This window comes from Schistocerca serialis, chromosome 9 (assembly GCF_023864345.2).
Source record: "Schistocerca serialis cubense isolate TAMUIC-IGC-003099 chromosome 9, iqSchSeri2.2, whole genome shotgun sequence".
NCBI classification, from domain to species: domain Eukaryota; kingdom Metazoa; phylum Arthropoda; class Insecta; order Orthoptera; family Acrididae; genus Schistocerca; species Schistocerca serialis.
The window spans coordinates 163,442,148-163,469,098 of record NC_064646.1 but is presented as its reverse complement, the minus strand read 5'-3'; the positions used below and the strand labels follow the sequence as shown (position 1 = coordinate 163,469,098).

Below are 26,951 nucleotides of genomic sequence, written 5' to 3'. Positions count from 1 at the left end.
AAAAAGTCAGTATAAATTTGAAAACTTAATAAACCACGGAATAATGTAGATAGAGAGATAAAAATTGACACACATGCTTGGAATGGCATGAGGTTTTATTAGAAAAAAAAGTATTGCTAGACGCGTGAAAGATCTCTTGCGCGCGTCGTTTGGTGATGATCGTGTGCTCAGCCGCCACTTTCGTCATGCTTGGCCTCCCAGGTCCCCAGACCTCAGTCCGTGCGATTATTGGCTTTGGGGTTACCTGAAGTCGCAAGTGTATCGTGATCAACCGACATCTCTAGGGATGCTGAAAGTCAATATCCGACGCCAATGCCCCAGGAAAGTTGTTGCAAATCTTGCAGAGCATGTGCAGCTTCACCGAGAGTTTGTTTGCCAGCATTATCCTGCAGTAACATCACTTTCCCTTCCAGTTTCAAGAACGGCAGAAGAACTGGTCGAGCAATATTTCTCGTGTATCTAACGCTGTTCAGCGTTCTCTCCAAAAAGTGAAGGTGGACTGTACCCTATCAGACCGTAAGACCTGGGATGAAATAAGTATGCCTCAGGTGAAGGCACTGTTGATAGGAAAACTAGGGTTTAACGTCCGGTCGATATCTGAGTCGTTAGAGGCGGAGCACAAGTTTAGATTGTTGCAAGGATGGGGAAGGAAATCAGTGACACCCTTTCAAAGCAACCACTTCGGCATATTCTTAGAGAAAATTATTGGCATCACGGGAAACATAAGTGTGGTGGTACGCGGATTTGAACGGTCGCTCTCCCGAATGTGTGTCCAATGCGGCAATGTTCGAGGCAGCGCTCATCACATCTTCGCTGTAAGAGCGGAAGACCATCACTTGGTTGTAGGCAGAATCTGCTTTCATCGCTGAAGACTGTGGCACACCATTCCTTCTTCCAAATGATACTCTGGCTGGACCAGTCGAGCTGTGCACCTCGATGCTGTGTGGCGAGTGGAAGACGGGCGCATGCCTGTAACCCCACTGCTGGTAGCCTGTACACAGGGGTCGCTTTTAACGCTTCTGGAGTCTCATTTCCTCTTACACGTGATGGACGGCAGTGTTTACAGTCTAATCATTAATGTGTTTGTGTCGCAAAATGACTATCATGTTGCGAATAGCCTGCTTCTAGACAAGTCCCCAGCTGGTTTGGGAACATCGTTTTTCCCATAATAAATACCGACGTATATGGTAAACCTGTAGATATTCAGTATCGTTTTGTTGCTTGCTGTATAAGCAGGGCTCTTTCCGAATGCGATTTCAGAGAATCAATCATTACACCATTTCAATCAGCAGCTAATCGTAATGAGAATCTTAAGCAAACGTTAGTTCATCGATGAAAGAAGTGATTCACTAAACCGTCGTCCGATTGTCCTGAGCGAACCTATACCGTTGTCTGGCAACCGTGCCAGGTATAATTAATAGTAACGATAGAGAAGACCTAAACAGCAGCGGCAAGTGTCGCCACGGGATCGTTTAGTACGCAGGGGAGTGGATGATTATCAAAATCAAATGGCTGACGCTGCCAACGACACGTTGCTTGTCACCAATAAGTTTACTATTAATAATTTCGTAAGCGCATCATGTTCGAATATTCATCGAGCATAAGGATCCTGACATGAAGATCGGAAAATTATGAGCTCTTTCTGACACTAAGTGCAAACAAACCCCTGGAGAATACGACATTTCATCGGGATTATTGAGCTCACTGGGACAACCAGCCGTGACAGAGAGCAGATGCTGACAGATGTGAATACTACCGAAATATCAGTTTAATCACTCATGGTTGCAAAATACTCTCACGAATTATTTACAGGACAGTGGAAAAACTGGTAGCAGCCACCCTCAAGGAAAATCAATTTGAAGCTGGAGTCTGTCCTCAGTGTCACTGAATCTATATTTTGAACAAGTAGTAAAGGAAAACCAAGGACAAATCTGGATAGAGAATTGAAGATCGTGCAGAAGAAATGAAAACTTATTTGTCAACAACACTGAAATTCTCTGAGAGGCAGCAAACGACTTCAAAGCGCAGTCGAACGGAGTGGATTGTGTCCCGAAAAGAGTTCACATAATGAACATCAACAGATGGAAAACAGGTGTATCTAATGTATTCGAATTAAATCGGACGACGCTGAGAGAACTGGATTAGGAAATGAGAGGCTAAAAGCAGTAGATAAGTTATGTTAGTTGGGCAACAAAATAACTAATGACAGCTGAAGTACAGAGGATACAAAATACAGACTGGAAGTAGCAAGAAAAACATTTCTGACAGAGGAGAATTTCTTAACATCTGAAGGTATTCGTTTGATATCCTCTGGCATTATTTAGGAGTGGAACAGGAAATACCCACATCAACACAATGTGAGGCAGCATGCGGGTAATAGATGTATCTTTTTGTAGCGCGCGCGCACACACACACACACACACACACACACAGAGATATATATTCTCCATGGAGCCTCTATCTTCAGTCCACTTTGTCCTTGCTTTCTTTGGAACTTCATTCTGTGACCTCACATTACACTTATGTATCTTGTTTCTGTATGCATTTCCGTCTTCAATTTCTATTGAATCGATTTTGCCTGCTTCTAGATCCAGTTGGCTTGTGTGAGCCATGGTATTTTTGATTTGACCCCTTGCATGTATGTTAGAATTCTCTTGGCGAGTCGTTTTGGTGATAGGCTGATGATGTGCCCTTAGAACTTCAACTTTCTTTTTCTAACATCTGCTGCTGTGTTTGACATCTTCTCTATAGTCAGCCTAGAGTGTAATCTGTATCCCTCTTCTGTCAACTTCGGACCGAGAATTTTACTCAGGTTTTTCCTTTCTTCCTTCAGTATGCTTCCCATGTCACTTTTCGTATGGGGTGTTAGCGTCTCACTTGCATAAAACATTTCAGGCTTTATTACTCTGTTGTAGTGTCTGATTTTTGTGTGAAAGGACATTTTTATTATATACGAGCTGTGTATTGCCGAACGCTCTCTTCTATTTTTTGTAGTCGAGTCTTCTGTGCGATCTTTTGTCCTCCTGTAGGTTCACGGATTTCATCTAGACACTTGAAGTGTGCAATTCTTTTTATTTTACTGTTTTTTGTGTCTAATTTTGTTATGTTTAAAGAGATTTCAAGCACAACTTTTTCCGCGCATATTTTTAGTACCTCACTTTGTTTGGTTGCTGTTGCTTCGATGTCTGATAGTATGACCAGGTCGTCTGCAAAAGCGAGGTTTGATTTTTCTATTTTGCCCCTGCATCTGCCAGGTCGGTCGCTTTCCAGTGTCCTGGAGTTATTTTTCCCATTCCCTCATTACTTTTTCCAGGACTAGGTTGAATAATAGTGCGGATAATCCGTCGCCTTGGCGCACCCCAGTTTTGATCATGAAGGGATCACAGACTTCACTCACGAATTTAACTTTCGATATTGTGTCAGCTAATGTCTGTCTGATTAATCGTAGTGTTTTTGGGTCGAGTCCAGGTTCTTGTAAGGCGTTGAACAAGGACTGTCGGTCAACAGAAATCATTCGCTTACTTGAAATCTATGAAGATGCGCAGCTTGTGGATTACTGCCTTCAGGATAACGACATCGCTCGACTAGAGTGGCCAGCATGTTCACCAGATATGAATCCTATCGAATATGCCAGGAATAGATTGAAAAGGGCTGTTTACGGACGATGTGATCCACCAACAACTCTGAGGGATCTATGCCAAATCGCCGTTGAGGCGTTGGACAGTATGAACTTGTGGATAGTATGCCAAGACGAATACAAGCATGTATCAGTGCAAGAGGACGTTCTCCTGGGTGTTAGAGGTACCAGTTTGTGCAGCAATCTGGACCACCACCTCTGACGGTCTCGCTGTATGGTTGTACAACAAGCAATGTGTGGTTTTCATGAGCAATATAAAGGGATGAAATGATGTTTATGTTGATCTCTATTTCAATTTTCTGTACAGGTTCCGAAACTCTCGGAACCGACGTGATGCAAAACTTTTTTTATGTATGTGTGTGTGTGTGTGTGTGTGTGTGTGTGTGTGTGTGTGTGTGTAGATATACAGGGTGGTCCATTGACCGTGACCGGGCCAAATATCTCACGAAATAAGCGTCAAACGAAAAATCTATAAAGAACGAAACTTGTCTAGCTTGAAGGGGGAAACCAGATGGCGCTATGGTTGGCCCGCTAGATGACGGTGCCATAGGTCAAACAGATATCAACTGTGTTTTTTTTAAATAGGAAACCCCAATTTTTTATTGCATATTCGTGTAGTACGTAAAGAAATATGAATGTTTTGGTTGGACCACTTTTTTCGCTTTGTGATAGATGGCGCTGTAATAGTCACAAACACATGGCTCACAATTTTAAACGAACAGTTGGTAACAGGTAGGTTTTTTAAATTAAAATACAGATTGTAAGTACGTTTGAACATTTGATTTCGGTTGTTCCAATGTGATACATGTACCTTTGTGAACTTATCATTTCTGAGAACGCATGCTGTTACAGCGAGATTACCTGTAAAGAACACATTAATGCAATAAATGCTCAAAATGATGTCCATCAACCTCAATGCATTTGGCAATACGTATAACGACATTCCTCTCAACAGCGAGTAGTTCGCCTTCCGTAATGTTTGCACATGCATTGACAATGCGCTGACGCATGTATTCAGTAGTTGTCGGTGGATCACCATAGCAAATATCCTTCAACTTTCCCCACAGAAAGAAATCCGGGGACGTCATATCCGGTGAACGTGCGGGTCATGCTATCGTGCTTCGACGACCAATCCACCTGTCATGAAATATGCTATTCAATACCGCTTCAAACGCACGCGAGCTATGTGCCGGACATCCATCATGTTGGAAGTACATTGTCATTATGTCATGCAGTGAAACATCTTGTAGTAATATCGGTAGAACATTACGTAGGAAATCAGTACACATTGCACCATTTAGATTGCCATCGATAAAACGAGGGCCAATTATACTTCCATACATTAACCCACCAAGGTCGCTGATGTTCCACTTGTCGCAGCCATCGTGTATCTTCTGTTGCCCAATAGTGCATATTATGCCGGTTTTGTTACTGCTGTTGGTGAATGACGCTTCGACGCTAAATAGGACGCTTGCAAAAAATCTGTCATCGTCCCGTAATTTCTCTTGTGCCCAGTGGCAGAACTGTACCCGACATTCAAAGTCGTCGCCACGCAATTCCTGGTGCATAGAAATATGGTACGGGTGCAAACGATGTGGACGTAGCATTCTCAACGCCGACGTTTCTGAGATTCCCGATTCTCGCGCAATTTGTCTGCTACTGTGGTGCGGATTAGTCGCGACAGCAGGTAAAACACGTACTTGGGCATCATCATTTGTTGCAGGTCATGGTTGACGTTTCACATGTGACTGAACGCTTCCTGTTTCCTGAAATAACGTAACTATCCGGCGAACGGTCCGGAAACTTGGATGATGTCGTCCAGGATACCGAGCAGCATACATAGCACACGCCCGTTGGGCATTTTGATCACAATAGCCATACATCAACACGACATCGACCTTTTCTACAATTGGTAAACTGTTCATTTTAACACCGGTAATGTATCACGAAGCAAATACCGTCCGCACTGGCGGAATTTTACGTGATACGACGTACTCATACGTTTGACTATTACAGCGCCATCTATCACAAAGCGAAAAAAGTGGTCCAACTAAAACATTCATATTTCTTTACGTATAACACTAATATGTAATAAAAAATAGGGGTTCCTATTTAAAAAACGCAGTTGACATCCGTTTGACCTATGGTCGCGCCATCTAGCGAGCCAACCATAGCGCCATCTGGTTTCCCCCTTCAGGCTAGACGAGTTTCGTTCTTTGTAGTTTTTTGTTTGATGCTTATTTCGTGAAATATTTGGCCCGGTCTCTATCAATGGACCACCCTGTTTATCCGTACCAACAAACCGAGATTGCTTGCTGCTGAGACTCGCTTTTGAGATAACGACGGTGTCACGTGACAGCGGTCAGCGATAATGTAATACGGAAACGCGTCAGTTCCAAAAGCGTTGTTTCCATGGAAACGAAACCCAGCGGAGCAGTGGTCGGTCACAATGTTGAGCGAGAGCGCCTTGCGTCGGGTCGCAGTTTGCCTCTGCGGCACGCAAGTGGTGAGTTTTAACTGTGGTATCATCTGTCGGGTAATACGCCTAAAATCACATTGCTCCAAGAAAATTACTTTGTGACTGGCAGATTGCAGTGGTTTGCTTGTCGGTTTGCAGCCCGCCACGCTTCACACGGTTTGCACATATCTATAAAACAGACAACGCAGCGAGCCCATGGCCAACCATAATAACTTAAGATTAGCTGACGGCTGAACCCAGCCAGTCGAATCACTGAAACTTCAATCACAAAGTTGTTTTAATCAAGGCATATTATCATTTTTAATTACTGTATGTAGTTACTGAACGGCATTTTGTTGTTAGGATAATCATTTCGGTTTAAATCAGTGACCGCCGTAGTATTTTCTTTACCTTTTAGCCGCTTACATCAGGATGTAAGATTCAGAAGGTACTGAAACATCAATGTAGGTCTGAACTGTCATAGTGCCACGCAAAACAACAACGGGTGCAAGCACCCTCTTGAAAAACACGACCACACCATAATACGACCGCCTTCGAATTTTACTGCTGGCACTACACACGCTGGCAGTGACGTTCACCGGGCATTCGCCATACCCCCACCCTGCCATCGGATAGCCACATTGTGCACCGTGATTCGTCACTCCACACAACGTTTTTCCACTGTTCAATCGTCCAATGTTTAGGCTCCTTACACCAAGCGAGTCGTCGTTTGGCATTTACTGGCGTGATGTGTGGCTTATGAGCAGTCACTCGGCCATTAAATCCAAGTTTTCTCGTCTCCCGCCTAGCTGTCGTAGTACTTGCAGTGGGTCCTAATGCAGTTTGGAATTACTGCTTGATGGTCTGGATAGATGTCTACCTATTACAGATTAGGACCCTCTTTAACTGTTGGCGGACACTGCCAGTCAAAAGAGGAGGTCGGCCTGTACGCTTTTGTGCTGCACGTGTCCCTTCACGTTTCCACTTCACTATCACATCGGAAACACTGGACCTAGGGATGTTTAGGAGTGCGGAAATCTCGCGTACAGACGAATGACACAAGTGACACCCCATCACCCGACCTCTTTCGAAGTCCTGGCAGAAGGTAGCAGCACAATGGACCTAATATGAAAAACGCATATTTTTTGAGGTGTCCTGATACTTTTGATCACATAGTGCAGGTCTCCCCCATGACTGAAGTATCATGTACGTTAGTGTATATTCATATCCCAGAGTACCATCAGAAGCCTTAGAATATGATGTGGGAAATCTGCTAAAGAGAGACTGCATACACTAGGCTTACCATTGTATGGATACTGACATCGGGTACACTTGTGTTATTAATAAGTGAGTCACATGTAAATCTCTATTGCTGTAGGTCAATTAAGTTACAAGAATAATGCTATATACATGTTTTATACTCTAAATCTTTAAATGGACTGGTTTATGTCACACACAGGCTCTTTTTCTTAAGACTGTGGAATAACATTGTTATAGGAGTAATATAGGCGATCTCTTTGCCAGCGTTGTAGGTAATATATCACTACCTCCCACATACGTCTCCCTAAATGATTCCAACGAAAAATTACGTAAGTTTAAGTAAGTGTGTGTGTGTGTGTGTGTGTGTGTGTGTGTGTGTGTGTGTGTGTGTAGTACAGCACGAAAGTTCCAGGTTGGCAGCCTGCATGCAGGGACACGTTTTGGCTGGCCACTGGATGAGTATTTATACACACAGATGAGCAATGCTCTGGACACATGAGGGTGCTGCAGCCGCTGGCATAGCTGCTATTGCTTGCATGGCAGTATTGGCAGGCAGCGGTAATCAAACGTTGCATCTCGATTATAAACACAGTGATTCACAAATTCCTCACACAAGTCTCAAACTTGCCCGTCACGACTTTCTCTTTAAATGCAGCATGCTATTCGATCAGTAGAAACATGCCATACTGATGTGCGCTAGTTGCTGTCCTTATACTTTTGATCCGATTGCATACCGCTAAAATACAAGCAAATTGTCGAATAGGTTTTATTAAGCGTTCGCTCCGTGTGTCATCGTCCGTCCTTAAGACCGTTGGACCCTGTGGCTCCTGGTGTGTTGCCAGTGGGAAGGACTTGCAGGACAACAGGCTTTCTGTCTAAGCGACCGCTACCATTACCTCTCGTTATTACACTTGTGTGTGTGTGTGTGTGTGTGTGTCCGGTGGAGACCTTCCGCTACCTCCATCTCACCGTTAAAATCATCTCCACGGTGTTGGATGCTGGCTGGATCCTTAGATGCAAAAAACATGACACTAGGAGTGCGAGGTGACAGTGGCGGTGGCTGGGGTCAGTGACGCATACAGTGCAGAGGCAGAGTGATTGATCGAGCACTGTTCTGGGGAGGCTTCACGCAGACAGCCGGGGAGACATACAGTATTTTACTATTTGTTAAATACTAGCTAATTATTACATCGCGTCCCAATGCTAGTGGCACAAGTGTGGGATATTAATGAATTTTGCAGTGTATACACTGTTCTGTAGAAACAGTCTTGCCAGTATTTGTAAGTCCATCATAATCTTCTCTTAGGCACCAGTAGTGTAATTGTTTTTTTTAACACACTAATAAAGCAAGGATCAGTTCCTTACAGCGAGACATGTACCTGGTACGCAGCTGGAATGTATTTGTAATTAAATTGTGCAAGTTGTTTAACATCGGAAATCGGTGCATTTGTTAAAATATCACACTGTAGTGGTAATTGTTAAACATTTAGAATCTCTCATTTGTGTCTGTCTTTGTAAAACCAGCAAAAAAAAAAATCGACAAAACTGCCCCAAAACTGTAAATAGCAGTAGAAAATGCCACAGAACCCCATACTTTGCTGCAAATTCTGGAAAACGAGTTTGCAGGTATCACCTTTATTTGCGACTGCTCCTGCTGATCAGCAGACATGCAGGGCATGCATGCTTAATCTGTCTCATGGTGCTGGGTATCCCGGAGAGTGACAGCGTGGGGCTGGTGGTGGGGAACCAGTAGGAATGCACTGAGTGAATGGGGGAGAGGAGGCCGCCAGTTTTGGACCAAAGATTATGGTAATTAAAATTAGACATGCATAAAAATAGCTTGGGAGGGAGGTGGCCAAGCCACCTTAGACCATAAATTATGGCCTTTAAGAGGGCAGTTATGGAATTAGGCTAATAGCATTTCACTTTTAGAAGCATTCCTGTAGACAAGTCTAAGAGCTTCATTCAGCAGTTTCTTTAAAATACGGTCATAAAGTGTGTGTTCTGTTTACGTTAGAACACTGAACCAAGTGGTTGGTTTATTTACATTAGAAAAACAATGACCTCTGCCCGTTAAAGTAGAACTGGCTCTGGTCCCATTTCAATTTCTTTTATAATACAGCTCACATAACCCTCTTGTTCACAGCTGGATTACGCCGCAGTCTGCCTCCTGGTGGAAAAGGACATGGACACGGAAATTAGTATTTACTCGAGAAAAGGTGAGTATTTTTGCGAGTTGGACTTCTGAGCTATTACAATTAAGAATTTACTCTACAATGCAGGGTGATCTGTTAGAAGAAATATCTGTTAGAAATATCGTAGCTTACCTGACCATGGTATGAAATGAAGTGGTTATTCTCGAGAGTGGCACACTGCGGATTGAGCCACGAGTACCCAACATGGCTGCCTCACTTAAAGATTCAAACTACCATTATTATTATTGTTCTTATTATCGAGTCAGAAGCCTGCAGATTTACAGTAGCCATTATCGTGACCGGGCCAAATATCTCACGAAATAAGCGTCAAACGAAAACACTACAAAGAACGAAACTCGTCTAGCTTGAAGGGTGAAACCAGATGGCGCTATGGTTGGCCCACTAGATGGCGCTGCCATAGGTCAAACGGATATCAACTGCGTTTTTTTAAATAGGAACCCCCCATTTTTTATTACATATTAGTGTTATACGTAAAGAAATATGAATGTTTTAGTTGAACCACTTTTTTCGCTTTGTGATAGATGGCGCTGTAATAGTCACAAACGTGTAAGTACGTCGTAACACGTAAAATTCCGCCAGTGCGGACGGCATTTGCTTCGTGATACATTACCCGTGTTAAAATGGACCGTTTACCAATTGCGGAAAAGGTCGATGCCGTGTTGATGTATGGCTGTTGTGATTAAAATGCCCAACGGGCGTGTGCTATGAATGCAGCTCGGTATCCTGGACGACATCATCCAAGTGTCCGGACCGTTCGCCGGATAGTTACGTTATTTAAGGTTACAGGAAACGTTCAGCTACATGTGAAACGTCAACAATGACCTGCAACAAATGATGATGCCCAAGTACGTGTTTTAGTTGCTGTCGCGGCTAATCCGCACATCAGTGGTAGACAAATTGCGCGAGAATCGCGAATCTCAAAAACGTCGGTGTTGAAAATGCTACATCAGCATCGATTGCACCCGTACCATATTTATATGCACGAGCAATTGCAGAGCCGCGACTTTGAACGTCGTGTACAGTTCTGCCACTGGGCACAAGAGAAATTACGGGACGATGACAGATTTTTTGCACGCGTTCTATTTAGCGTCGAAGCGTCATTCACCAACAGCGGTAACGAAAACCGGCATAATATGCACTATTGGGCAACAGAAAATCCACAATGGCTGCGACAAGTGGAACATCAGCGACCTTGGCGCGTTAATGTATGGTGCGGCATTATGGGAGGAAGGATAATTGGCCCCCATTTTATCGATGGCAATCTAAATGGTGCAGTGTGTGCTGGTTGGTTCAAATGGCTCTGAGCACTATGCGACTTAACTTCTGAGGTCATCAGTCGCCTAGAACTTAGAACTAATTAAACCTAACTAACCTAAGGACATCACAAACATCCATGCCCGAGGCAGGATTCGAACCTGCGACCGTAGCGGTTGCTCGGTTCCAGACTGTAGCGCCTAGAACCGCACGGCCACTCCGGCCGGCGCAATGTGTGCTGATATCCTAAGTAATGTTCTACCGATGTTACTAAAAGATGTTTCACTGCATGACATAATGACAATGTACTTCCAACATGATGGATGTCCGGCACATATCTCGCGTGCGTTTGAAGCGGTATTGAATAGCATATTTCATGACAGGTGGATTGGTCGTCGAAGCACGATACCATGACCCACACGTTCACTGGATATGACGTCCCCGGATTTCTTTCTGTGGGGAAAGATGAAATATATTTGCTATGGTGATCCACCGACAACTACTGAATACATGCGTCAGCGCATTGTCAATGCATGTTCAAACATTACGGAAGGCGAACTACTCCCTGTTGAGAGGAATGTCGTTATACGTATTGCCAAATGCACTGAGGTTGACGGACATCATTTTGATCATTTATTGCATTAATGTGTTCTTTACAGGTAATCTCGCTGTAACAGCATGCGTTCTCTGAAATGATAAGTTCACAAAGATACATGTATAGCATTGGAACAACCGAAATCAAATGTCCAAACGTACCTACGTTCTGTATTTTAATTTAAAAAACCTACCTGTTGCCAACTGTTCGTGTAAAATTGTGAGCTATATGTTTGTTACTATTACAGCGCCATCTATCACAAATCGCAAAAAATGGTGCAAATAAAACATTCATATTTCTGTACGTACTAAACGAATATGTAATAAAAAAACGGGGGTTCCTATTTAAAAAACGCACTGGAAATCCGTTCGACTTATGGCAGCGCCATCTAGTGGGCCAACAATAGCGCCATCTGGTTTCCCCCTTCAAGCTAGACAAGTTTCGTTCTTTATAGATTTTTAGTTTGACGCTTATTTCGTGAGATATTTGGCCCGGTCACGATCAATGGACCACCCTGTATATGCAGAAATTCTTGAAAGTTTCACCTGTACCTACCATCACTCAGTTTTCTTGTTTTATCAATAACGATAAACCCATACTGCGAATGATTCCAGCAATCGGCACATATCCTTACAAAATCATTGAACAACATGTCCGTTCCTGCATGTGCCTTGTAAATGTGTTTTAAATTCAGATTGTCTTGTTTGAAGGCTGTAATGAGGCTTGCATTATCCCTAACCAGCTATTTCGGGATTCTGGAATATGTTTGGCTTAGATTAAATACATCAGCACCCATACGACGACCGAAACAGAAATATTTTCGAATTTGGCCTTGGTTTCCCACAGCAACATCGTCAGATATAAAGACAGTGTTTGGCTTTGCTTTTTCAGGTGGATGATATCACCACTTTTACTGAATGTCGTGTATGTAACACCATCTACACTGCTTAATATCTCCTTTAATAACTGATACTTGGGTTGAAACAGTGTTTTTGAGGACACACAAACGTGTTCAAATCGGACTCTATCTACATGTTAGCAGGGTGATGAGGACATTAGTCTTGCCATAATTGAATGGACCTACAATAATTGCTCGTATATTATCAGGAAGGGGAATTCCATTCTTCTTCTTCCTCTTCAGTTCATCTTTTGCATCTTCACAGGACCAGTCACCGACACCAAGGTTCTTGTGATGAGGATGTTTCATCCACCCTGCCATGATACCAACTACGTCAGGTACTGATAAGCAGTTGGCACGTATAGAAAGATACACACGTAGAGACGGTAATAGTATGTGTAGGCACTATAGCTCCATCACTTAACTGACTGAGCTATATTGGCTACACAGAGAAATGAGCTATATGTATTTGACCCATGAAGAGTAACTTTATAATTCATTTTATCAATAACTGGTGAGGCGATTTGGAGTAATTGTCTGCTGCTGCATCATTATAGGTGTAGCACTGAAAAATAATGATATTAAGAAGTGTAACACTTTGATTATAATGAAAGAGGTATGAAATAAACGACAAACACAGTTTGACATTATATGTACATACATTATTTATTTAAATATATAGGGTGCAGTATTTCAAAAAAAATCATCACACTCTTTCTTTATCTTCTTCTGTGCACCTGCACAGTATTTCCCAAACAAAGCTTTTTGATATGCAATAAAGTCCGCACGTATCTCCCTCAAGCCAATGGATATCTCACAGTATTTGGGTTTTTCACACACACATTTGATCTGTTTCTCTTTGGGGTCAGCGGTAATGTGCAAACAAAGCTACTGCTCCCAATCATTAACATGTACGCTATGCACACATAGGAAGTTTACATCATTGTATGCAGACTCTATGCTCGGCAACCAAAACTGAGGCGTGCCTTAGATAAACACACTTGTCATTCGATTTCACACATTGTGCACAGTTTTCATACACTGTTGTAATAGATAGTGTCTCACCAGTAAGGCGAATGTCTGGGGGAGAACGAGTTGGATAATACTCTGTAGTCATCTGATGATTGATGTAGTGCTCTGCATGACATATTTCGTCCCAGTCGAACACAGAAAGTGGCACTTTCACACCCTTTCAGTTTCTATTCGTGCTTGCAAGCCCCAGACATGATGTGCTGCTATACCAGTTTTTACATGTTTCGTTAAATCGTACATAGAACTGAAAAGCATGGGTACACTTGATACCTTCTTATCCACAGCATCTGCACTCTGCGCCTGCACTAGCAAAGGGATGTTCTGCTGGGATAGGTCTTATGTTGGTCACCAGTACTCTCCTCCATCTTGCTGTTGTTTAGGACCACCAGAAGTGTTCGATGTGTTGGGACCAGATCACGTGTCCTCAACACAGAAATCGATGAGTGGGACAGACAATAACAGTTCCTTGTCCTGCTCCAGCAAGTGGGCTATGTGCACTACAGGATCCCACGTGATTGCTAAAGGTTCAGACATGCTGGAGGTCGTTGCTCCCTGAGGTCCAGAGGTCGTTGCAAGTCTTGACAAGTTAGCACCTGAGGTTGTTACAGTTCCAGACGTGGCAGAGGTCGGCATGTTGGCACTCGGCCCTGCAGGCTTGGACGTGTCGAGGGCTACTGCTGACCAAAGAGGAGGAAGTGTTACATAAGGTCCAAGATGCGAAAACAACGAATAATAATAATAATGCTAACCGAATAAAAAGATGTGATATGCAGAACTTACTTTTCCGCTTCTTCCTGTTCTGCAGGGCTGTGTTGGATTGCGACTGCTGACCCTTCATGGTTCTTCTTCTTCTTCTTGCGCTGCTGCTGCTGCTGACTGAGGTCCCAGACCTGCTGAGCCTGCCCTATACCCGCTCCAATGACATTACCAGATGCCACCATCCTACTAGCTCAAGTCTACCACATTACTGGATTACGGGTCCCGCCATTTTTCCCACAGACTGCCATCTTCGATTACGTCATAGGACGGACGCCGCTGCCCTCTGGTTGGCGGTACTGCGTACTAGGTCACTTGGACTCCGAATTTCATGTTAAACACACTCGATGGAGCTACTGCCTCAAATTGTGTAAATTAGGACTGCATGCAAAAAAAGACTTATACCTGTCCTATCCAGCAAAGGCTGAGTCCTTTTCCCACCAGTTCTAGAGAAGAAGTGGCGGTCGGAGGACTTACGTTAGTGGAGATAGCCCAAGTCACATTTTTCCTGCCATTTTCTCAGGTTAGTGGAGGAAGCCCAATTGACCTTTTTTTCACCAAAATTTGAACTTTCCAGTATGATAAAAGAACCATGTACCTCGCCGTTGGTGGGGAGGCTTGCGTGCCTCAGTGATACAGATGGCCGTACCGTAGGTGCAACCACAACGGAGGGGTATCTGTAGAGAGGCCAGACAAACGTGTGGTTCCTGAAGACGGGCAGCAGCCATTTCAGTAGTTGCAGGGGCAACAGTCTGGATGATTGACTGATCTGGCCTTGCAACATTAACCAAAACGGCCTTGCTGTGCTGGTACTGCGAACGGCTGAAAGCAAGGGTAAACTACGGCCGTAATTTTTCCCGAGGGCATGCAGCTTTACTGTATGGATAAATAATGATGGCGTCCTCTTGGGTAAAACATTCCAGAGGTAAAATAGTCCCCCATTCGGATCTCCGGGCGGGGACTACTCAAGAGGACGTCGTTATCAGGAAAAAGAAAACTGGCGTTCTACGGATCGGAGCGTGGAACGTCAGATCCCTTAACCGGGCAGGCAGATTAGAAAATTTAAAAATGGAAATGGATAGGTTAAAGTTAGATATAGTGGGAATTAGTGAAGTTCGGTGGCAGGAGGAACAAGACTTTTGGTCAGGTGAATACAGGGTCATAAACACAGAATCAAATAGGGGTAATGCAGGAGAAGGTTTAATAATGAATAAAAACATAGGAGTGCGGGTAAGCTACTACAAACAGCATAGTGAACGCATTATTGTGGCCCAGATAGACACGAAGCCCACGCCTACTACAGTAGTACAAGTTTATATGCCAACTAGCTCTGCAGATGATGAAGAAATTGAAGAAATGTGTGATGAAGTAAAAGAAATTATTCAGGTAGTGAAGGGAGACGAAAAATTAATAGTCATGGGTGACTGGAATTCGAGAGTAGGAAAAGGGAGAGAAGAAAACATAGTAGGTGAATATGGATTGGGGCTAAGAAATGAAAGAGGAAGCCGCCTGGTAGAGTTTTGCACAGAGCATAACTTAATCATAGCTAACACTTGGTTCAAGAATCATGAAAGAAGGTTGTATACATGGAAGAATCCTGGAGATACTACAAGGTATCAGATAGTTTATATAATGGTAAGACAGAGATTTAGGAACCAGGTTTTAAATTGTAAGACATTTCCAGGGGCAGATGTGGACTCTGACCACAATCTATTGGTTATGAACTGTAGATTAAAACTGAAGAAACTGCAAAAAGGTGGGAATTTAGGGAGATGGGACCTGGATAAACTGAAAGAACCAGAGGTTGTACAGTTTCAGGGACAGCGTAAGGGAACAGTTGACAGGAATGGGGGAAAGAAATACAGTAGAAGAAGAATGGGTACCTTTAAGAGATGAAGTAGTGAAGGCAGCAGAGGAACAAGTAGGTAAACAGACGAGGGCTAGTAGAAATCCATGGGTAACAGAAGAAATATTGAATTTAATTGATGAAAGGAGAAAATATAAAAATGCAGTAAGTGAAACAGGCAAAAAGGAATACAAACGTCTCAAAAATGAGATTGACAGAAAGTGCAAAATGGCTAAGCAAGGATGGCTAGAGGACAAATGTAAGGACGTAGAGGCTTATCTCACTAGGGGTAAGATAGATACTGCCTACAGGAAAATTAAAGAGACCTTTGGAGAAAAGAGAACCACTTGTATGAATATCAAGAGCTCAGATGGAAACCCAGTTCTAAGCAAAGAAGGGAAAGCAGGGACGTGGAAGAAGTATATAGAGGGTCTATACAAGGGCGATGTACTTGAGGACAATATTATGGAAATGGAAGAGGACGTAGATGGAGATGAAATGGGAGATAGGTAATTGCGTGAAGAGTTTGACACAGCACTGAAAGACCTGACTCGAAACAAAGCCCCGGGAGTTGACAACATTCCATTAGAACTACTGACGGCCTTGGGGGAGCCAGTCCTGACAAAACTCTGCCACCTGGTGAGCAAGATGTATGAGACAGGCGAAATACCCTCAGACTTCAAGAAGAATATAATAATTCCAAACCCAAAGAAAGCAGGTGTTGACAGATGTGAAAATTACCGAACTATCAGTTTAATAAGTCACAGCTGCAAAATACTAACGCGAATTCTTTACAGACGAATGGAAAAACTGGTAGAAGCCGACCTCGGGGAAGATCAGTTTGGACTCCATAGAAATGTTGGAACACGTGAGGCAATACTGACCCTACGACTTATCTTAGAGGAAAGATTGAGAAAAGACAAACCTACATTTCTAGCATTTGTATACTTAGAGAAAGCTTTTGATAATGTTGTCTGAAACACTCTCTTTCAAATTCTAAAGGTGGCAGGGGTAAAATACAGGGAGCGAAAGGCTATTTACAATTTGTACAGAAACCATATGGCAGTTATAAGAGTCGAAAGACATGAAAGGGAAGCAGTGGTTGGGAAGGGAGTAAGACAGGGTTGTAGCCTCTCCCCGATGTTATTCAATCTGTATATTGAGCAAGCAGTAAAGGAAACAAAAGAAAAATTCGGAGTAGGTATTAAAATCCATGGAGAAGAAATAAAAACTTTGAGGTTCGCCGATGGCATTGTAATTCTATCAGAGACAGCAAAGGACTTGGAAGAGCAGCTGAACGGAATGGACAGTGTCTTGAAAGAAGGATATAAGATGAACATCAACAAAAGCAAAACGAGGATAACGGAATGTGGTCGAATTAAGTCGGGTGATGCTGAGGGAATTAGATTAGGAAATGAGACACTTAAAGTAGTAAAGGAGTTTTGGTATTTGGGGAGCAAACTAACTGATGATGGTCGAAGTAGAGAGGATATAAAATGTAGACTGGCAATGGCAAGGAAGCGTTTCTGAAGAAGAGAAATTTGTTAACATCGAGTATAGATTTAAGTGTCAGGAAGTCGTTTCTGAAAGTATTTGTATGGAGTGTAGCCATGTATGGAAGTGAAACATGGACGATAAATAGTTTGGACAAGAAGAGAATAGAATCTTTCGAAATATGGTGCTACAGAAGAATGCTGAAGATTAGATGGGTAGATCACATAACTAATGATGGAGTATTGAATAGAATTGGGGAGAAGAGGAGTATGTGGCACAACTTGACAAAAAGAAGGGACCGGTTAGTAGGACATGTTGTGAGGCATCAAGGGATCACAAATTTAGCATTGGAGGGCAGCGTGGAGGGTAAAAATCGTAGATGGCTCAAATGGCTCTGAGCACTATGCGACTTAACTTCTGAGGTCATCAGTCGCCTAGAACTTAGAACTAATTAAACCTAACTAACCTAAGGACATCACACACATCCATGCCCGAGGCAGGATTCGAACCTGCGACCGTAGCGGTCACGCGGTTCCAGACTGAAGCGCCATTAACCGCACGGCCACACCGGCCGGCAAAAATCGTAGAGGGAGACCAAGAGATGAATACACTAAGCAGATTCAGAAGGATGTGAGTTGCAGTTAGTACTAGGAGATGACGAAGCTTGCACAGGATAGGGTAGCATGGAGAGCTGCATCAAACCAGTCTCAGGACTGAAGACCACAACAACAACAACAACAACAAAAGAAAAAAATTAATTAAATCAAATGTATTTCAATTTTAATCTGATAATTATATATATACTTTGTGTTTCATACTTGAATGTCGTGTTCCCAGTTTGGCACAGCTTTGCCACAGGAAACACGAAAGCAGTTGAAGACATCCATCTTCTGGTCAGTTCCTAATCGTTGTCAGAAGAAGGCTAGTTTCTGATTACGCGAAGGCTTCTATTATTTGGAAAAGAACAACCCGGATTCCTTTACGTAATCAATACGAATTTTATAATTATCTAAGGCACGGGGCAGCTATGAGTTTTATAGAAGACAAGGAGCGGCCTTCTGTCTACGGCCAGGATGCCGCAGTATTCTCTGCTGTAGTAAAGGCTGTTTGACATTTATAAAAATAATATGACATGGAGGTAAAAAAAAATAAAGGGAAAGAATAGAATAAGACATCTGGTAAACACCAAATATATTCAAATAATTCTCACAAGCAATTAGGGCTTATTTATTAACAGTATAACTTATATAAGTAATCTTCAGCCTGTCCTGTGCTAGCTTCTTGATTCACGTTTTTGGCACAAATTACAGTCATTACTTTTCTCCTTCCTTTGAGACAATTCTTACACTGTTCAACACCTTCATAACAAGAACTTGCCGATTTACAGTAACAAACATAAATTACTTGAATTTTATTAATTAATAACTGTTGTGTGCATGCTGGGAAGACCGCTCTCTTATATGGCTTAAAGACGACCATCTTTATGCTTTCACATTACAAGGAGAAGTACGATAAAATATGAAGATCTACAAAGGTTTTTTTATATTATTATTTAGATCGAAGCGGAATGCTCAGTTCAGCTTCTGCTAAAATGTGTCTTTGACTGCGCAATCGATGTATTAGCAGTCACGCTAGATGCCCATCTTTACAATTACGTAAATTATGTAAAACAAATGTCTTTCAAAGAATAGGTCTCATATCGTAAGTTGATCATTTGATACACAGCTAGGTGAATGCGTTTCCAAGTGTACTCACAGCTTTCATACAACGGAAAGCGCAATAATATTACAACTTCTCACCATTTTCTGGGGGAGGGGAGGGGGTTTAGGTTAGTGGAGGTAACCCAGTTGACCTATCTTCCTGCCAAAATTTGAACTTCCCGCCATGACGTGATTGCAGCGTTGCCATATCTATCACCGCCATCTTCGACCCACCATCTGGAATATATTTGGCAACAATTCAATGTGGGGCCATGTTCTCTTCTTTGTCCCACTACTGGTGTGTTGTCCCAACACAATAATACACCCTCTCCCCCCCCCCCCCTCCCACACTGCCTGTGAAATTTAATATGAAATGTGCAGCAAGTTCCCTCGCCAGCACGATCTCCGGACTTGTTTCCAATCGAGCACGTGTGAGATATGATGGGACGAGTAGTGACTCGTGCAACTCATCAGCCAACAACTCTTACAGAACTACTTGAACAGTTCGAGCAGGCGTGACGTAATGTATCCCAGTAGGACAGTATTCATCATCTGCTGCAACGATCGATTGGGTGCACAGTCAGTGCCTGCCCTGCCGTCCATAGAGGCTACACCACATACTATTATGGGTGTTTGGGTGTTTCAGTGTGGACCGATACCTGGGTCCTCACAACCGTTTGTGCTGTTGATGTTCAAATGCAATCATTTCATGTGGTCTACACACACACAAGGGCGTTTTAAAATGACTGTATGGGTTCTAATGCTCTGTAGAATTTATTACATTCAACCTACAATTATAAATAGTAGAGCAAATTAGAGAGCAGCTTAAACAGTTTTTCCCACAAATATTCAATGTGACTACCTTCGTCTGACCTCTTCCCAAACATTGATCAGTGGGTCTGGTATAATTGTTGCAACGATGCTGTTTCTAAACTCAGGTGGCTCCGCGTGTAGTGCAGACACGTACACAAGATCCGTTACGAACCCCCAAATGTGAAAGTCGCGTTGAGTCAGCTCGTGTGTGAACGTGGAGGTCATGCAAACCAAGATCTGTCATTCGGCACCTTGCGGCAAATCCAGTATTAAGGTTCAGCGTCGTTTAATCAACTGCGCGCTAAGTTATGCCAATGAGGATGTGCACCATCCTGCTGCCAATTAAAATTCTGTGGTTCAGCTCCTTCGAGTTGACGAAAAGATCCATAATTTAGAGCATCAAGATCAGAAACAGCAGTTATAGTTGCTTTGACGAAAAAGAAAGGCTCATAAACATTCCGCCGGGATATGGTACAGAAAAAAATCAGCTTAGGGTAATCTCTTTGCAACTATAATATCTCGTGGGGATTTGTTGACCCCCAGATGAGCACATTACTTGTATTCACATTTCCACTTAAGTGAAATGTCGATTCATCAACGAAGACGAGACGAGTCAGAAAATCTTCATTGTACACACTATATTCGGATTCAAGTTATGACATGTTCGATATGCCTGCCATCATTGGCGATGATGTGGCGCAGACGAATAGCGAAATTCTGCACGACCCGCTGAAGTGTCGAAACATCGATGCTGTCGATGACCCGCTGAACTGCTGTTTTCAGCTTAGTAATGGTTATGGGGATATTGCTGTACACCTTGTCTTTAATATAGCCTCACAAAAAGGACCGCACGTGTTGAGATCCGGAGAATATGGCGGCCAATCGAGGCCCATGCCAGTGGCCTCTCGGTACCCCAAAGTGCACCTGCAGGGCATCAAACACTCTCCTGTTCGATAGGGTCGAGCTCCGTCTTACATGAACCACATCTTGTCGAAATCATGGTCACTTTGGATAATGGGGATGAAATCATCTTCGGTAGTCACCGTGCCATCAAGGAATATTGCACTAATTGAAACTTCATGGCAGATTAAAACTGTGTGCCCGACCGAGACTCGAACTCGGGACCTTTGCCTTTCGCGGGCAAGTGCTCTACCATCTGAGCTACCGAAGCACGCCTCACGCCCGGTACTCACAGCTTTACTTCTGCCAGTATCTCGTCTCCTACCTTCCAAACTCTACAGAGCACTTGCCCACAAAAGGCAAAGGTCCCGAGTTCGAGTCTCGGTCGGGCACACAGTTTTAATATGCCAGGAAGTTTCATATCAGCGCACACTCCGCTGCAGAGGGAGAATCTCATTCTGGATTGCACTAATTATTCCGTGACTTGACATTGCACACCACACAACAACCTGTTGAGGGTGAAGAGACTTCTCGATCGTGAAATGCCGATTCTCAGCCCCCCAAATGCGTCAGTTTTGCTTATTGTCGAACACTTCCAAATGGATGTGGGCTTCGTCGCTAAAACAAACCATACCTGGTTGCCATCATGCCCCGATGCCAACCGTGCTGTTTGGACGCCCCAACGCAAATCGTTCACAAGTTATGACGATTTTATTTCATATAGTTCAATAATTGTCACCCTGTATTATACAGACTGGTGGATAACAGCCACATGAGATCAAAGTTTTCAATCCAATACTATATCTTTTCTGATATCCTTGCGTGGGAGACAGCTACGAAGGCCTTCCATGGGTCAAGAAACACTGCATCAGCCTTGTGTTCTGCAACCTATTGTTTTCTCTATCTCACGAAGGAGCAGGCTGGGTTTCACAAATCAGTATTTGCAGAAAAAAAAGTTAACTCTCATACCGCCCATCTACTATTAGAGAACAACAGTCCGTGGTGGAGTTTGTCAAACATCTACATCTACATCTACATTGATACTGCGCAAGCCACCCAACGGTGTCTGGCGGAGGGCACTTTACGTGCCACTGTCATTACCTCCCTTTCCTGTTCCAGTCGCGTATGGTTCGCGTGAAGAACGACTGTCTGAAAGCCTCCGTGCGCGCTCTAATCTCTCTAATTTTACATTTGTGATCTCCTCGGGAAGTATAAGTAGGGGGAAGCAATATATTCGATACCTCATCCAGAAACGCACCCTCTCGAAACCTGGCGAGCAAGCTACACCGCGATGCAGAGCGCCTCTCTTGCAGAGTCTGCCACTTGAGTTTATTAAACATCTCCGTAACGCTATCACGGTTACCAAATAACCCAGTGACGAAACGCGCCGCTCTTCTTTGGATCTTCTCTATCTCTTCCGTCAACCCGACCTGGACTTTGAGAAGGCATGACAAATCCTACTGCACTATTTTCATAAAGCATACTGTATTCATTCTGAGTCGCCGGACAGTTAAGATTACGAGAGCAAGTGGTCTCTAATGACCTCTGCAGCCGGAGCAGGCATATAACGTGTTGACTATTGTATAAATGCTGGACATAATCGGTAAACGTTTTTGTATAATGTATCACCATTAAGTCGTGTTAGACTGAACGAAGTTTCGTTTAGCAAAATTTCAAGAAGATGAAGTAAGTATTTGTGAAGTTATATTATACCGGACGTTTCAGGAAAGTTGTTATCTGAATACAGGAATGAAACTGCTAATGGTGTACGAACCAGCGACCTGGAGCAACAGTTTCAACCAGACGGCTACTCTGGCGACTTGCCTGTCCCTGTCCCTGAGGCAACGCCACCCAAAGTACCGACATAGTCACACATCCACTGTCGGGAGGGAACCACCGTTTCCAATGCGACAAGGCAGTTGGCCAGCACAGAAGATTATGTACAGCATGTTGCATTCACTCTTAAAATTGTGAACGTTTCTACTCGCTATCTAAAATCTTCAAAATTTAAATCAAATTTATTTGTACGCAGTTGACTTAAATACGTCACCTACACGACAGAAAAAGTAATGTTCCATGTTAAAAACTGTGGTTCGGTTTTTAACTCTCTGAAAAATAACTTCATAAATTATGTTGATATCTCTGCAGAAAGAGTAACATTTCTTACATTTTCCTGTCTAAATAGAAGCAGTACTTAGACTTACTATTTTGTACAATACAGACATAGGCATCCCAAAGAAAGCAGGTTTTCACAGATGTGAAAATTACCGAACTATCAGTTTAATAAGTCACAGCTGCAAAATACTAACACGAATTCTTTACAGACGAATGGAAAAACTGGTAGAAGCCGACTTTGGGGAAGATCAGTATGGATTCCGTAGAAATATTGGAACACGTGAGGCAATACTGACCCTACGACTTATCTTAGAAGAAAGATTAAGAAACGGCAAACCTACGTTTCTAGCATTTGTAGACTTAGAGAAAGCTTTTGACAATGCTGACTGGAATACTCTCTTTCAAATTCTAAAGGTGGCAGGGGTAAAATACAGGGAACGAAAGGCTATTTACAATTTGTACAGAAACAAGATGGCAGTTATAAGAGTCGAAGGGCATGAAAGGGAAGTAGTGGTTGGGAAGGGAGTCCGACAGGGTTGTAGCCTCTCCCCGATGTTATTCAATCTGTATATTGAGCAAGCAGTAAAGGAAACAAAAGAAAAATTCGGAGTAGGTATTAAAATCCATGGAGAAGAAATAAAAACTTTGAGGTTCGCCGATGACACTGTAATTCTATCAGAGACAGCAAAGGACTTGGAAGAGCAGTTGAACGGAATGGACAGTGTCTTGAAAGGAGGATATAAGATGAACATCAACAAAAGCAAAACGAGGATAATGGAATGTAGTCGAATTAAGTCGGGTGATGCTGAGGGAATTAGATTAGGAAATGAGACACTTAAAGTAGTAAAGGAGTTTTGCTATTTGGGGAGCAAAATAACTGATGATGGTCGAAGTAGAGAGGATATAAAATGTAGACTGGCAATGGCAAGGAAAGCGTTTCTGAAGAAGAGAAATTTGTTGACATCGAGTATAGATTTAAGTGCCAGGAAGTCGTTTCTGAAAGTATTTGTATGGAGTGTAGCCATGTATGGAAGTGAAACATGGACGATAAATAGTTTGGACAAGAAGAGAATAGAATCTTTCGAAATGTGGTGCTGCAGAATAATGCTGAAGATTAGATGGGTAGATCACATAACTAATGAGGAGGTATTGAATAGAATTGGGGAGAAGAGGAGTTTGTGGCACAAATTGACGAAACGACGGGACCGGTTAGTAGGACATGTTCTGAGACATCAAGGGATCATAAATTTAGCATTGGAAGGCAGCGTGGAGGGTAAAAATCGTAGAGGGAGACCAAGAGATGAATGCACTAAGCAGATTCAGAAGGATGTAGGTTGCAGTAAGTACTGGGAGATAAAGAAGGTTGCACCGGATAGGGTAGCATGGAGAGCTGCATCAAACCAGTCTCAGGACTGAAGACGACAACAACAACAACACAGACATAGGCACCTTACCTGAAACATTTTGTATGTTTATGGATATTTTTTTATGGCCAGCAGGTAGTTGTAATTTTCTCATTTGTCCTCCTATGCCGCGTCCTTTCAACAAACAGAGCTGCTGCCATCTTCCGGTGGTTCCTTATGACTGCTGCTCTGCACGGGGCGGCGTTACCCCCTCCATAACTCTGTTCCTCTTGCTGTCCGTGTAGTCGTAGTGGTGGGGGTGGCCGCGGCAGAATACCGACTAGGGGTCGCAGTTTCCTTGTAATCGCCGCCGGGAACAGACCACGCTGGAGGGGAATGCTTTGCTTTTTCTCGGCTCACTGTAGGGTTTCACGTCTGACTCAGTTGTAGGTTACTATTCTTGTTAATTAGACAAGACAGGAGCGGGAGCGGATGTAGAAGATAACGATCTATGCATGTAGGAAGCCGACCTCAGTAGATCAGTAGCAATCGGGAACTACTTGTTCGCTGAAATATCGTGGAGAATTTGTCACATGACGGAGAATTCTAGGAATTATAATAGAAAGTTCAAATATGGTACAAACAAATCATTTGACGTACAAAACACATTAATTAGGTTTAGTCTTCTCTGTATAGAATCTGAGATGAGGATATTCAATAAGCATTAATGATGCACAGATTTTAGTGGAATATGTGACTTGGATTTAAAATTGGAATTTTGAAATATTAATCTGTTGTAGTGTCAAGAAGCAACGATGTGATGCGGCTTGTGACTATTGTAACGTAAATATTTTAGTTACAATCGATATCTGAAGGGATCTCAGTCTACTACGTTTACCGTGGTAGATAGGGTGAAACGTCTCACTGGGCTTCACGCAGAGAAAGATCCTCCATCAGTACAAAGTTTATCAGTGCGCTAGGATCAGTTATAACACTCAGATTGGATGTTGGTAACAGAAGCAGCTAATACTTGGAAGGAGAGACAGCATTGGTCGTATATTTTTGTTTATTATCGCAAATTCGATTTTCGGTCGCTTAGTGACCATCTTCAGTGCTGTAATATATAACTTAAATTAATAAGCACTGGTGTCAATAAGCTTACGGCGATCACATAGAGTCTATGTAATCGCCGTAAGCTTATTGACACCAGTGCTTACTAAATTAAGTTATATATTACAGCACTGAAGATGGTCACTAAGTGACCGAAAATCGATTTTGCGATAATAAACAAAAATATACGACCAATGCTGTCTCTCCTTCCAAGTATACCCATTATCTGGTCGTAGTGCACAGGACACTATGGAGTCGCCAATCAAGAAGCAGCTAACGCGGCAGGTGGTTAGGGCAGGCTGTTCTCAACGCCGCCCGCACTTGTGACCAAATCTGCCCCTGCGGCCAGCCAGAACAGGAGTTGTGTCTTGTCTCACTGCGCTCTGACTTGGATGTGATACAACTCAATTAAATTTCCGAGCTGATCTGTAAGGGACGTGGAAGTTTGAGCGATGAAGGAGGCTTCTCAATCGATACAGTCCCGACTTGTCTAATACTCTGCCTCAGACTTGGTAGAACTTTGCAAACTTTTCGGTATGTACGAGGCTTAGATCCTGGGAATAATGTTTTAAGGATTGACTCAGTCAGTGTGAATTTATTGACTGTATCTCGTTAGGCTGCCAGTGTTAAATACCGCATGGCACGTGGAGTGATTTGCTTGCGATAAACGGAAATAGACTATTATAGGTAACTGATGAATGCCGCTTAGGGCCAGTAGCTTTAAAGATTTAACTTCACCGACGGGAACTACCAAACAACCTCTCTGCGATAGGATGAAAGTAACGTTTGCAGGCTCTGAAACACTACTATTAACAAGGAACATTTTAAAATGATTAGAGAATGTAGCGAACTTGGTCGTAGCAAATGTTAAACAGTCATTTTATGAATACAAGAATGTTGTAGATACCCAGGACAATCACTAGGTAGAAGGAATGGACGATTAACAATTTCGTTAAACTAATAACTTCTCGAAAAAATTGGATAAATATTTCCAAAACCGGTTGATTACCCTAGCAATACGATGAGGGAGCACTTTGATGACGCCGGTGCAATGTGGCACCAAGTTCGTTTATTCTAGTGCTGTTCAATTTATTTTCTTTTTTACCGTGAGCTTCAGAATCAGCGTACGGTGATACAAAAGTTATGTGGGTTTGATTATCAATAGTGAAATTCAACTCAGCTGCTTGTCGGCAAGAGCGCGAAGACCGCCAGAATGTGGAGCGGACGCAATTAGCCTCACATGTGACGGTAATGTCAACCGCACTGCGCTTCAGTAGTCTCTGTCTGAGGTAAACAGTGGATTACCTCACGCGATGTAATCTTCAACAGCGAATACGTGAGAGGCTGGGAAATAATTTGGTAGGAGTGATATCTCGTCCGTTTAGAACAGTAAACAGAATCATTCATAAAGGTTTTTCGTTTAAAATTTCCTTAGTGGTATCAAATTGTGGCAAGGTAAACTACAAGCCTGTCATAGAGAATTCAGACCTACCATAAATTCGATCAATCCTAAAATGACCTGCT

General features: G+C 42.9%; 1 protein-coding gene across 1 annotated transcript in view; it reads left to right on the top strand.

Annotated features, from left to right (window-relative positions):
• The first annotated feature begins 6,086 nt into the window (after positions 1-6,086).
• Positions 6,087-26,951, top strand: part of LOC126419272 (uncharacterized) — a 123,651-nt gene continuing 102,786 nt past the window's right edge. Inside the window, exons 1-2 of the mRNA XM_050086434.1 lie at positions 6,087-6,143; positions 9,502-9,574. Of these exons, the coding sequence (XP_049942391.1) occupies positions 6,087-6,143; positions 9,502-9,574 (130 nt within the window). The remainder of the gene's footprint in view (positions 6,144-9,501; positions 9,575-26,951) is intronic.